Genomic DNA, 11,711 nt, shown 5'->3' with positions numbered 1-11,711 from the left:
ATCGGTATTTGGTAGTACCGTAGTAGTACTTAATTCTGACGATTTCTCAACGACCTCCGTGTTTCTCTTCTATCCCTGAATTTTCGTATTTGCCCTTGGGGGTTAATTCGTTTTGTACGAACCGAAGTTTATATTTTTTTGTTTCTACAAACCGAAGTTTACCTTGATAGTTTTCTTTCTATTCCTACAGCACATCTCAACTTTCATCTCTCAAAAAATCACCATCAAAACCACCATAGCAGCAACAAGAAGCATAAATTAAGAAACATAGAAGAAAAAGAAGCGGAGGAAGAAATTTCTGAAAAATAATAATAACAAGTAAAAATGAAAAAACAATTGAAAGAAATTGATAGAGATAGAGAGAAAGAGAGAAGAAGGACCATAAATTAATGAGGAGATAATTGAAGACGATGATAAGGTTGTTGTGAGAGAGGAATTGAATGGGAAGAGGGTCTGAAATTGGAGAAAGTACCCATCGCACCATCGCCGCCGAACACCTCCGGTTTGAAATTGGAGGTTCTGTTTCTGCCATGTTTTTCTGGGGTGGATTTAGTTCCTTGTTTTTGAGTCTTCCTTGAAGCTCTCTCCTTGACAACCCCTTGGTGATTGCTAAGCTTCAGAATGATTCTTCTTTCAAGGTTTTTCGGTTGGTATAAACCGAACTTTTGTGTTTGAGAAGTTTCTGTTTTTGTTTCTACAATGAATTTTTGTGTATTTATCGGGTATTTTCTTTGATTGGAATGAGTTCATCAAAATCAAAGTTGGTGATTGCTTCCATGAATTCAATTCATGGTGAAGAATTCATTTGCTCCATGGCATGGTCCCTTATCTTTGTGGTAGGAATAGATTGAGCAACAATTCATTTGAAACATTGTAATTCATTCGGTTAGTTCCAATTTTGTTTCTGGTTCTGATGAATTTGTTGTTCTACTTTTGTGCTCCAATTTATTCAATTAGTAAAAACCAAAACATTTTGTTTCAATTTTTTCGGTTCGTAAAAACCGAAATTGTGTTCAAATTTTTTCAAATCAAGGGCAAAATGGGATTTTAGGCGGTATAAAAGAAAGGCGGGGTCGGAAGAGAAAACATCCTTAATTCTTTCTTGTAGTAATTCTATGTTGGGGGCAAGGTTGTCGTCAAGGGACCATTTAGGAATATTTGTTTGGAGTTACATTTGAGATGACTTTAGCACCCTTCGTAGAAGGGGGAAATGATTCATCATTTTAAGAGTACTCATGCTTCAGAGAGTGTTTGGAATCACTGTAATACCATTCATAAGGCACTCACCACAAAAGCTGCTTCACAACTTCAGATTCGCAGCGCATTTGTGGCTTAAACTCTTAATTTTGCCATTTTGGCATGTGGCTTTGAAATCAAAAAGTATTTAGCTTTTTCTGTAATCTCCAAACTAAAGAATGAAGATGTGGATGTCTGGCATAACGTAGGTTTGATTCATAGTCACGCAAATATTCAGAAATTGGGGAGTACAGTAAATGTGAACCAAACCATGAACATAAGCCAGGTACGGTCTGTGTGCTTTGTGCCATCTTGGTTTCAGGAAAGGCATGATATGCATGACCAAGCTCCCGAAAGACAGTGAGTTTTAGCAAACAACAAATTGACATAATTAATTTCCCAACATAGGGAAAATCTACCATTCACACCCAACGAGTAGCAACTGTAAAATAATATGAATCATACTGGCACTAATGACAGAGTCATTGACAAAATTAAATTTCTCAGTCAAATGTATGGCCTCAACCACAGCAAGCAGATTTTTGGGCTGGAGCAGCGCCTGATCCCTGGTCCGGTTGGTTGATCTTGATTGTCTGGGGCTGCAAAGAAGGAAATGGAAAACTTAGCAGGGAACTGATGAGAAAATTCAATCCAGAGGGGGGGTTTTTAGTTAAACTTAAGATACAAGGCAACGATGATCTAATCATGAAATCTTGCATTTAACCAAATAGAAGACAATCAAAAAAGGATGCAAAACAAAAAGTCACAAGACAATCCATGATAACTAGTAAAAAAGTCCAAAATAGAACCTCGGATTTTGAGTCAGTGTCTGCAAGTCTTTGCTTGATGTCCCGAGCTATTGAAAAGAAAACCTCCTCCACATTCAGATTTGTTTTTGCACTCTGTACAAGTACACTATCAGTACTAGAAGATGAGCAATTTATGTGTGATATTTTAATATGAGCATTGAGATCTACTTACAGTCTCAAAAAACTTGATACCATATTCATCTGCAAGCGCTTGACCCTTAGAAGTTGGCACAGCCTAAGGAGAAACAGTGATGGATATCATGCACAGCATTAAAAATAATATATGTGCCCAAATGTGTAAAAGCACATCCAAAAAATGGCAAGAGTATGAGTGAGAATGAGAGAGGACATACCCGTTTGCTTTCATCCATGTCAGCTTTGTTGCCCACCAGTATCTTGTTAACATTGTCAGAAGCATGCTGCTCAATGTTACGAATCCAATTCCTGATATCTGGACACAAGATGATATAAGAATATTAGCCATGCACAAAAAAAGTAAAAACTCATTTCAAGCACATCTGGACACAAGTTGACATAAGTCTTATTGTCATGCAAAAGAACTTAAAACACATTGCAAGCATTGGAAGCCCAAGCATCCGATTGAACTATTGAAGAATCAAGTTAACCAAATATAATAGATGTTTTACTAAGACATTAAGATTTAAAGAAACTCGGATTTGAGGAGAGTAAATAATAAAAAGAGGAATAGCATGTAACGCAAGAGAGTAGAGGAAGGGAAAATTACTGTTAAACGAAGACTCGTCGGTAACATCATATACAAGCAAAATACCCATGGCTCCACGGTAGTATGCTGCAAAAGAAGGAATAATATTTGTAACAGAAGCTCAACAATTTACATATATGAAATGGAAGCAGAAGCTGATTGATATTTAAATTTGAAAGACTAAGAAACATTCTACAACATAATATTACAATAACAACAAAGGCCTTTTCCATTAGGTGGAATCAGTTACACAGATCAAATACTAGTGAGTGACAGATTCTACACTGTACGGTCGAGTATTTAAGTGGCTTGGTTCTTCCCCCATAATGCTATAGCTTTTAAGGGAGGGTTCCCCAAGTCCTTAGATAATTTATACTTATCATAGTGCCAAAAAAAGGTTATAAATAGTGCGATCAGTGACAAAGATCCAATCATTTGATTAGTCTGATAATGCTCAAAAGTTTTCAAGACTGACCTTAAAACCAACCATTTGATAAAAATCTTTAAATAAAGCATGCCATCTAAACACCAAAACGCAATCATAACGAACTAAAGATCGTAAAAAATATCTAGCGACCATTCTATGACATCATTTTAAATAGAATGCCAAAAAATTTAAAAGTGAGTGAGATTTGAATTGATAACAGAAATTTTAACCAACCATGTCCAACCTGACTCTAAATGGTTTCGCAACTTTTAAATAGAATTATATAACATCCTTTTAAATAGAATGTAAAAATTAAGTATGTGTGAGATTTGAATTGGTAACAGAAATTTTAACCAACATGTCAAAGATGACTCTAAATGGTTTCAAAAATTTGAGAAGAAAAGGAAATCTGTTTTCTTCTATCAGTAATAGCTAACAAACAGACACGGTTGTCTGATCAAAAGATAATACTGTTCCTCTAAAACTATGAACACATCCTGCCAATCATAGCACCCAAAACAAACTAAATAGTTGACAGGACATTAACATATACTCTACAATGAATGTTGTTAAGGACATTACATTACAATATTGTGAAAGTATACAGCTCAGATTACTTCGTCTCCAATTTAAAGGAATAAAAGGATAGATAAAGAGGTAAACACCCATAATTTAATGAGCTTTTCACATAAACATAGTAAATTTTTACATGAAAAAAATCACAACAGAGCTTCCATTAAAACACTCTAGACTTCTAGTTATGCCTAAATGAACTTTCAATATACACTAACCAGTTGTGATAGTTCGGAATCGCTCTTGACCAGCTGTATCCCATATTTGCAATTTGATTCGCTTGCCATCAAGCTCAATGGTCCTTATTTTGAAATCAATACTGAAGGATAAAAATAAAATAATATAGTGACATCAGAGCCATCTCAGACAACAGATAGAGACAAAAAAGCAAACAGAGCTGAATATTACGTGATTGAACAAAAGAAACCTACCCAATGGTCGTGATAAAACTAGTTGTAAAAGACCCATCAGAGAAACGCAATAGAAGACAACTTTTACCCACACCTGCCAATATAAACAACAACATAATCAGATCCAAAACACTAAGTGCATGTTTGGTATCACGGTACCATGATTTTGCGAAAACAAGAGTGTAAATTTTGCAAATCACGGTAGTTCACCATGATTCTGACAATCCACCGTGATACCAAACACGGTGTTTAAAATGTCAAGACCGGCCATCATCACCACCGATAGCTTCCAATTAAGTAAACATAATATTCCCTCCGGTCTTTTCTATTATAGACCAATGAATCCAGAAAGGTGAAGTGTCTTTTATAAAAAGGACCGCATGGAGTAGAAAATTCTAATTTCCAATGCCAATTAAAAATTACCCCCATTCATTACAATATATTCCTTCGACGCATGCATAACAGTTTAAAACCATAAAAATAAAAATCAATGAATGCAGTTGATTTGAACTTCAAATTTCAAATGTTCAAAGTTCGAATCATACAATACAAATTTCCAATAGCTCCTAAAAATTCCAATTTCAAAGATGAATCGCAAAATCAAAAGTGAATCTAGAAACTACCCGAAACCCTAAAAATCTAGGCATTCCTTTTCACGAAGCAAACCTAAAGCAATAGAAAGCGAAAATTGAACAAATCATGAAACAATGATTCACATATACAAGAGATCAAAGAAATTTTCAACAAAATAATAATAATAAATCGTAAATTAACAGAATAATAATAGTTGAAGAAGCATTGAAAATGTGAAATAATGAATCGTACCGCTATCACCGATGAGAAGAAGTTTAATTAGGTAATCGTAATCAGCGCGAGCTCTAGCAGGTGGAGCAGCCATCGAAGCAAACAACAATCGCAACAAAACCTATCCCTCTGCGTTAATTAGAATCGTAAGAGTGGAAAAAATTCAAAAAACAAAAACATAATTAGAGGATTATAAATAAATATTTGGAATTGAAATTATTATGATAATAATTGGTGAAGTGGTGAATGAAGAAAAAGTGAAAATAGTACCAGAGAAGAAGAGGAAGATGAAAGTTAAGATCTAAAGGAGAATGAGAGAGAGAAAGGAAAAGAGGGAAAGCGTGTAACGTCAGCACCGGTTGGGCGTTGATTTGGGGGAAAAGGGTTATAGACATAGTATACACAATTGTTATTATTTATTTTTTATTTTATTTTTTATTAATAATGGACACATTCATCCAATCTAAAACACTGACATTGTGACTGTGACTCAACTCTCAATTTATTAGCCCTTTGATTATTTTTCATATTGTGATTGGACTACATTGAGCGTGACCACCATAACAATTAATCACAAGAATAGATCATTTTTAAAATTAAAAATAAAATAAAATAAATAAAAAAATCTATTCATTTGAATTATAAAAAACAATTGAGAGAATAATATGTCCTTTTTTTTATGTTTATATTTTTTTTAGCATTTGATACTTTTGGTTTCCTAGCATTTTTATGTTTATATTTTTTTTTAGCATTTAGAGAGTCATGTGGTCAAGATTTAATGTTCAAAATATACTCCTTAGACACAAAGTGAGTCACCGGGTCCTTTCAATTTATACTCTTATCAAATCTATTTATTAAGGATGTCAATGGAACCAAATAGAGAGAGTACTTCGGTTCTCTATCTCTGCCACCCAAAATGTCATTTGTCTGTGATTGATGAGATGACTCGCCAACTTAAAAAATATTATCTTTATTCTGCAATAATTATCGTATTATTTTACTAAAATTAATAAATTGAAGAAAATAATAATTTTTTCACTCGTGAAAATTATTTATGTAGCGTTATCATAAATATAAATGTATGATAATAAATTGAGAGTGATGTTTGTATATTTTTCTTCCAAAAATGTCAAAATAATATTAACACATCACAACCACAACACAACACAAGACAAGGAGCGTCGAGATTAAATACTTCGCAAAAAGTATTAAAATTTAAAAAAAGCAAAAGTCAAAACAATACAATAAAAAAAAAATAATCAAACAACACCACCACCAAGGCAAAAATAAAAATATATCAACTAGTAGGTAAAATCATCGATAAACATTTGAGAGGTTGAATACACCATTAATAGTCATCATAAGAAAAACCTTTAGCTAATCCAATACTCGAAATACCATTTTAGTGGTTTAATCATGTCCAAAAGCGAATCTGAAAGACGTTCTTGATTCTCGAAAATCATATTATCATCATCATTATTATTATTATTATTATTATTATTATTAGGCTTCCCAACTGGTGACATGCTTGTTTGCCAAGTGAAATGAAGATCAACCTTAATCTGCTTCCCACGAGATAGCAAACTTGTAAATCGCATAGCATAACAACAGTTAACCATAGTTTACTAGCAACAAGGTAATAAAAAAAGCTTAACTATAAATTTGGTCCCTTACGTTTATTTTAGGTTTCAATTTGATCCATTAGTTTAAAAAGTATTAATTTGATCCCTTACGTTTATTTTAGGTTTCAAGTTAGTCTTTCCCATCAATTTTGTCATATGTGGCAGTCAACTTGCATACGTGGACTGACACGTGGCACTTTGGCACGCTGACACGTGTACTGTTCAAACGATGTTAGGGACAAAACTAACTTGAAACCTAAAATAAACATAGGGGGCCAAATTGATATTTTTTAAATGTAGGGGACCAAATTGAAACCTAAAATAAACGTTAGGAACCAAATTCAACGCATATGTAAAGGTCTAAAGGATAGAAGATTTTATTCTCTATTAGTGTGATTGATTGTTTTTGCATGGTGAGAGTTTTTGCACTACGGATTGAGTTTAATGACTTGTGAACTACGATTGTGTAACTAGTGTTCCCTACAATGGGATGCTACTCTATTTTATTTGTTTTTGGCTATTGAGATTTTGCCACCTCTAGAGGAATATTGTGACTTCTTCCATGGGCATTATCAGTTTGCATTTGTTAGTATATATATACTGTACATGTTAAACTCGTTCTGGACAATCTTGAAAATAGATTGCTAACTTTCTCCAAATTTGAATTTGAATAGTATGCCTACATTTGGATTGTCTAAGTTTAAAAATGAGTATTCAATTTATAGTATTTAGACAAATTAAAACTAGTCTCAACTAAACTTTATTTATTTTTCGACGACTAAACTCTAAATTATGAAAGTCTCTTACCTTAAAAATTAGAAGATTAAAATTAAAAAGTGTAAACTAAATACACTCTATATACAACTATAAAGGCTAATTTCTTAAGTCGACAGAATTGAGTTTGACAGAATTGATTTTGATAGAATTAAGTTTGACAGAATTGATTTTCATAAAATTGATTTTGACATAATTGATTATGATTGAGTTTGACAGAATTGTTTTTTGTTTGGATATATTCATACAAAAATGAGTTGAACAAAGAATGTGAGTGTAAAAATCAATTCTAGAATCAGAAGCTACGATTTCTAGCTTCAAGTAGAATCAATTATACTTTTGAGAAACCAAACAAGCCAGAATCAACCTCTTGAGGTATGGGGTTCGATTATCTCTGATGTCAATTTGTGTAAGCTAATTTAACTTTTTAAAAAAAAAAAAAAACAAGCCAGAATCAATTCTACACGACTAAAATCAATTCTGACCGCTCCAAAATTGAAACCAAACACGAAAATTTTCTGCAACTGATACTCAGATCCATTTTTCTTTAATGACCAATAACGTAATTTTCACTTGACAAATGCAAGTGGGCCCCACTTGGAGTAAATATTGGGCCTAGACTATAGACCAATAGAGATGGGCTGCAAAACCAAAAATATCTAAAACTCACCTTGATGATCGAAACGTGTACGTTGGAGATTCGGAGACAACAATCTCCAAACAACTTGACGCTAGCGTGACCTTTCTACCCCTCTTTCCTATAAATAAACAAAACCCAATTTTCTTCCCAATCCGATTCCAACCAACAAACCTAATCCATTTTTCATCCGATCCACCATTAATCAATTTTCTATGGCTTAATCAATTATGTTACGTTGTAATAATCACTTTTTGTTGATGTCATAGTTTCTTTATCTGATTTGTGTTTGTAGGTTTTGAAAAACCCTTATTTACCTTTGAATTTGTTTCCATCGGATTCAACGTTATAGCGTCGTTTTGTTGGGTGTGAAACTTCTTAAGAAGGTTTCGAAGAGCATTTAATAATGCCTTCGGTGCCTATTCAACTTCTTCTTTGCTATTTGGTTCCTTTTGTTACTAATTTTCATTATGGATCTTCTTCTCATCGTTTGAAACCTCTTCATAAAAGTGATAGGCGTGGTAATCTTAGTTAACATCAATATTTTCGTTTTCTGTTATTCTGTTATTGTTGATTCTGCTATAAACGAGCTACTAGTTAGTTGATCTTATCGTTTGAAGATTTGGGGATCTAGTGATTTTATTGTTTTGTTCCTGTTTTGGAGTGTGTTGGAGCTTTAAGCTTTGTTTTTAAGGTAATTTTTTTTATGGTTTTTTAAGTTTTGGGATGAATTGGATTTGTTTGTTATTTGTTGTAAATGTAGAAATTGAGTTTGAATTTAATAAGGATTGTTTTTGTTTTGAATTGTGAATGTTTTATTTGCATTTTATATGGAACCATCTTAGTTTGATTAGATCTAGCTCATATTCATAGTGTGATCATTTAGCTGATAATGATGTTGATTATTACACAATGGTCCAATGATGTTGGAATGCTGTTGGTTAGATGTTGTGATAATTTATTGATATGCTATGTGTCGGTGATAAGTAAAACAAATTCAGAATCATCGAATATCGATGAATCTAAAAAAAATGTGTTTTTGCTTATAATATTAATTAACTGGAGGGAGTATATGTTATGACCTATATATTCATATCATGTGAAACTTGCTTGAACTAGATAGGTTGAGAGTGGTAATTCTACCATTTAGGTCTTTTTATACACTGTTACACGCCAAACATAAACATCTAATCTGAAGTATATCGCATACTTATTAAAGTATAAGTGGTAAGATTAATATATTTCTAAGATTGTTTTAGCTGCTGATCATTTTTACGAAACGTAGTTGAAAAGTGAAAACATAAGCCGAGGGACAATTTGCTCTTGTTTAAAGGTTTTAGACATAGTTCATTGCTTGTCATATTGTTCTCTATCAGAATCTGCAAGGTCCTATTATATTTATTGCTGTTCTAACCTCTGATGTGATGTCTTCTGTTTTTTCTTCCTAATGTTGAAGTTAGTATAGCTAGAATATTACAAATTTATGTCTGTTGGTTTAACTTTTCAATGCTTATCATATGCAGATTAGTGATAGCAGTATAGTACCTAATAGGAGCACACACTCGATGGAAGTGTGCTCTTCTGTCAATGACATGCGTGAGAACCAAATAAATAACCTTGAAAGTGCTCTATGTGAGTCATTACGTATACAAGATACTGAGAAATCCGAGCTTTTGTCTGAGGGGAATGAGATGTGCAATATAGCAGAGGAAAACTTATGCGAGGTTGTTAAACAGAAAGAATCAAAACTGAACATGACGTGTTTGAAAAAGTCTGCAACCTTTCCAATTCCTCATGTGATGTTGCCTTCGAGCTCTTCTGACGAGGAGGCAGATTCATCAGCTACAGGATCACCTTCTGAGCATTCTGCTCATCAAACTTGTTCTCGTTCGATATCTCTGCCTGTAAGTTTTTTATTATTTTACAATGTTAGTGTAAATAATGCTCATCAAACTTATTATTTTACAATGTTACTATGCTTTTGTCAATGACTAAAAAAATACTAGTATATCATAAGGGATTGTTTGACTTTTTTTTTCCTTTACTGTTTGAAAAAGCTAGTGTTTTACCAAATAATTGCTTTCTTATCCCATCCGTGGTATTAATTTGTTGGTCTATGTGATGCTGTCCATTTATTCAAGCAACCTCATTGTTATGACATGTTCAACATCGTATTAAACCAATGTTTTTGAATATACTGCTCTTTTTGTTATTTGGACAATTAAAATGAAGTTATGTCTCTGTGTAGCGTGTCGTTTTCTATTTACCTTCCTCCAGATAAAAGGTGAGGTTTGAAGGAATTAGAAATTTGTCACCTTAATGATATGCGTTCGAAACACGTGATAGAATCACAAATGTGAAACATGATTTTGGACTCAAGGATCTTTACCAAGTAATATTTATCTTAGTGTATGCATTTCTTGTCTAATGGTGCTTCCTTTTTATTTCATCACAGGCTCCTTCGGAGCTTAAATCTGCTATGAAAGGTAGTCGTGATAAGAACGGGGAACCACATACAAAATTGACAGTGAAATGGGCTGCTGATGTGTATGATCCAATACCTACATTGGTGTCGCATACTGTCAAAAACAATAAACAGCTGAAGTCTAGGAAGAAAAAGAAGAATGAAAAGAAAAATGTAAAGAAGGGTAACAAGGAAAATTCACCCCGAGGGGGCCGTGGCAAAGGTAAGAAGCAGTCTCGCAATGCTGGTGGACAATCTGATATGTTCTGTAAATCGTGGGATTCTCAAGTTAATGAAGGTTCCTCTGAATTTAACTCTCTTGATGTTTGTAGCCAAGATTCAAACTGCGGAACTAGTTTCTTGAAAAAATCAGTTACAGAAGTGCATTACTCGGTTGCAGAGGCACAATGAGTAAAATATCTTGAATGCTTTGTCCTATGTCCTACAATGTGCATAAATAAAATGTTTGTCATGCTATTAGTTTTGTATATAGTGATAAGACTTGTGGGATTTGTATGGTGAGTTTTTTGGTACTCTTCAAAGGCAGTGTGAAACTGTTTTCTACATATAGGCTTGAGTGATTTTCAGGAACACATTTTTGTTTGTAATGTGTAACGAGCTTTTTGTTGCAAGTCTTTTGTAGTTTTCATGCTTTTCTGGCATATGTTTTATGATGGAAGTTGAGATAAGTTGTAAGCTGGTTTGTTGAACCTGCTATTTGAAGTTTGCATTTAGATTGCTTTGTTCTTAATTATTCCGTGTTGTGATTTTTATGGTTTCTAAAATTTTCAAAATATAAATTGTAAAAGAACTCTTATGGATCAAAAGGCAATTTCTATACATTCATGGATCGTAATAGCAATGTTTCACATGTTGAGGGATTAAAATGGTTGTTTACATTTTTTTCAATACACTTTTATGTTATAACTTTTATGAAATTGTTATAGATTTTCGTGTGCTAATTCATCTCAAAAGTTTAGTTTGCTATTTTGATTTTTCAATCTATATGTAATCCATAAAAAAAAAAGTAAAGATAAAGAACTTTTATATTGGGTAAAATCTATAAGGCTTGTATTTTAAAGTTATGGTACAATGTGTTATGGGGAAAGTATAAGAGGCATGGAAGTGACAGTAATGTGATTGCTAAGGCTTCCGATTTGCATCTGTGGAAGTCGATTGTGAAACTTTGGCCTAAACAGGAGAAGTTGTGAGTTTGGATGATTGGTGATGG

General features: G+C 33.2%; 2 protein-coding genes across 2 annotated transcripts; one reads left to right on the top strand and one right to left on the bottom strand.

Moving 5' to 3' along the window:
• Nucleotides 1–1,430: 1,430 nt before the first annotated feature.
• Nucleotides 1,431–5,392, bottom strand: LOC123888775 (ras-related protein RABE1a-like). Its single transcript, XM_045937937.1, has 9 exons — nt 5,254–5,392; nt 5,005–5,112; nt 4,201–4,273; nt 3,988–4,088; nt 2,791–2,856; nt 2,399–2,496; nt 2,218–2,280; nt 2,046–2,138; nt 1,431–1,835 (listed from the first exon to the last, which is right to left on the bottom strand). Exons 2-9 carry the CDS (start codon nt 5,075–5,077, stop codon nt 1,758–1,760), a joined length of 645 nt encoding a protein of 214 aa, XP_045793893.1. The 5' UTR covers nt 5,078–5,112; nt 5,254–5,392; the 3' UTR covers nt 1,431–1,757.
• Nucleotides 5,393–8,148: 2,756 nt separating this feature from the next.
• On the top strand, nt 8,149–11,231 carry LOC123888774. The gene is made up of 3 exons (XM_045937936.1): nt 8,149–8,710; nt 9,540–9,920; nt 10,472–11,231. Exons 2-3 carry the CDS (start codon nt 9,582–9,584, stop codon nt 10,889–10,891), a joined length of 759 nt encoding a protein of 252 aa, XP_045793892.1. The 5' UTR covers nt 8,149–8,710; nt 9,540–9,581; the 3' UTR covers nt 10,892–11,231.
• Nucleotides 11,232–11,711: the final 480 nt, after the last annotated feature.

Source organism: Trifolium pratense, linkage group LG6, assembly GCF_020283565.1.
Source record: "Trifolium pratense cultivar HEN17-A07 linkage group LG6, ARS_RC_1.1, whole genome shotgun sequence".
Classification (NCBI taxonomy): domain Eukaryota; kingdom Viridiplantae; phylum Streptophyta; class Magnoliopsida; order Fabales; family Fabaceae; genus Trifolium; species Trifolium pratense.
This window is presented reverse-complemented; position numbering and strand designations above follow the sequence as displayed.

What these genes read in the sequence shown, in the direction of transcription:
- LOC123888774 (XM_045937936.1), top strand. Translation starts at nt 9,582, where the DNA reads ATGGAAGTGTGCTCTTCTGTCAATGACATGCGTGAGAACCAAATAAAT. An exon ending in CTCGTTCGATATCTCTGCCT is followed by an intron (nt 9,921 to 10,471) that starts GTAAGTTTTTTA and finishes ATTTCATCACAG; the next exon opens with GCTCCTTCGGAGCTTAAATC.
- LOC123888775 (XM_045937937.1), bottom strand. Translation starts at nt 5,077, where the DNA reads ATGGCTGCTCCACCTGCTAGAGCTCGCGCTGATTACGATTACCTAATT. An exon ending in ACATGGATGAAAGCAAACGG is followed by an intron (nt 2,281 to 2,398) that starts GTATGTCCTCTC and finishes GTTTCTCCTTAG; the next exon opens with GCTGTGCCAACTTCTAAGGG. An exon ending in ACACTGACTCAAAATCCGAG is followed by an intron (nt 1,836 to 2,045) that starts GTTCTATTTTGG and finishes CCTTCTTTGCAG; the next exon opens with CCCCAGACAATCAAGATCAA.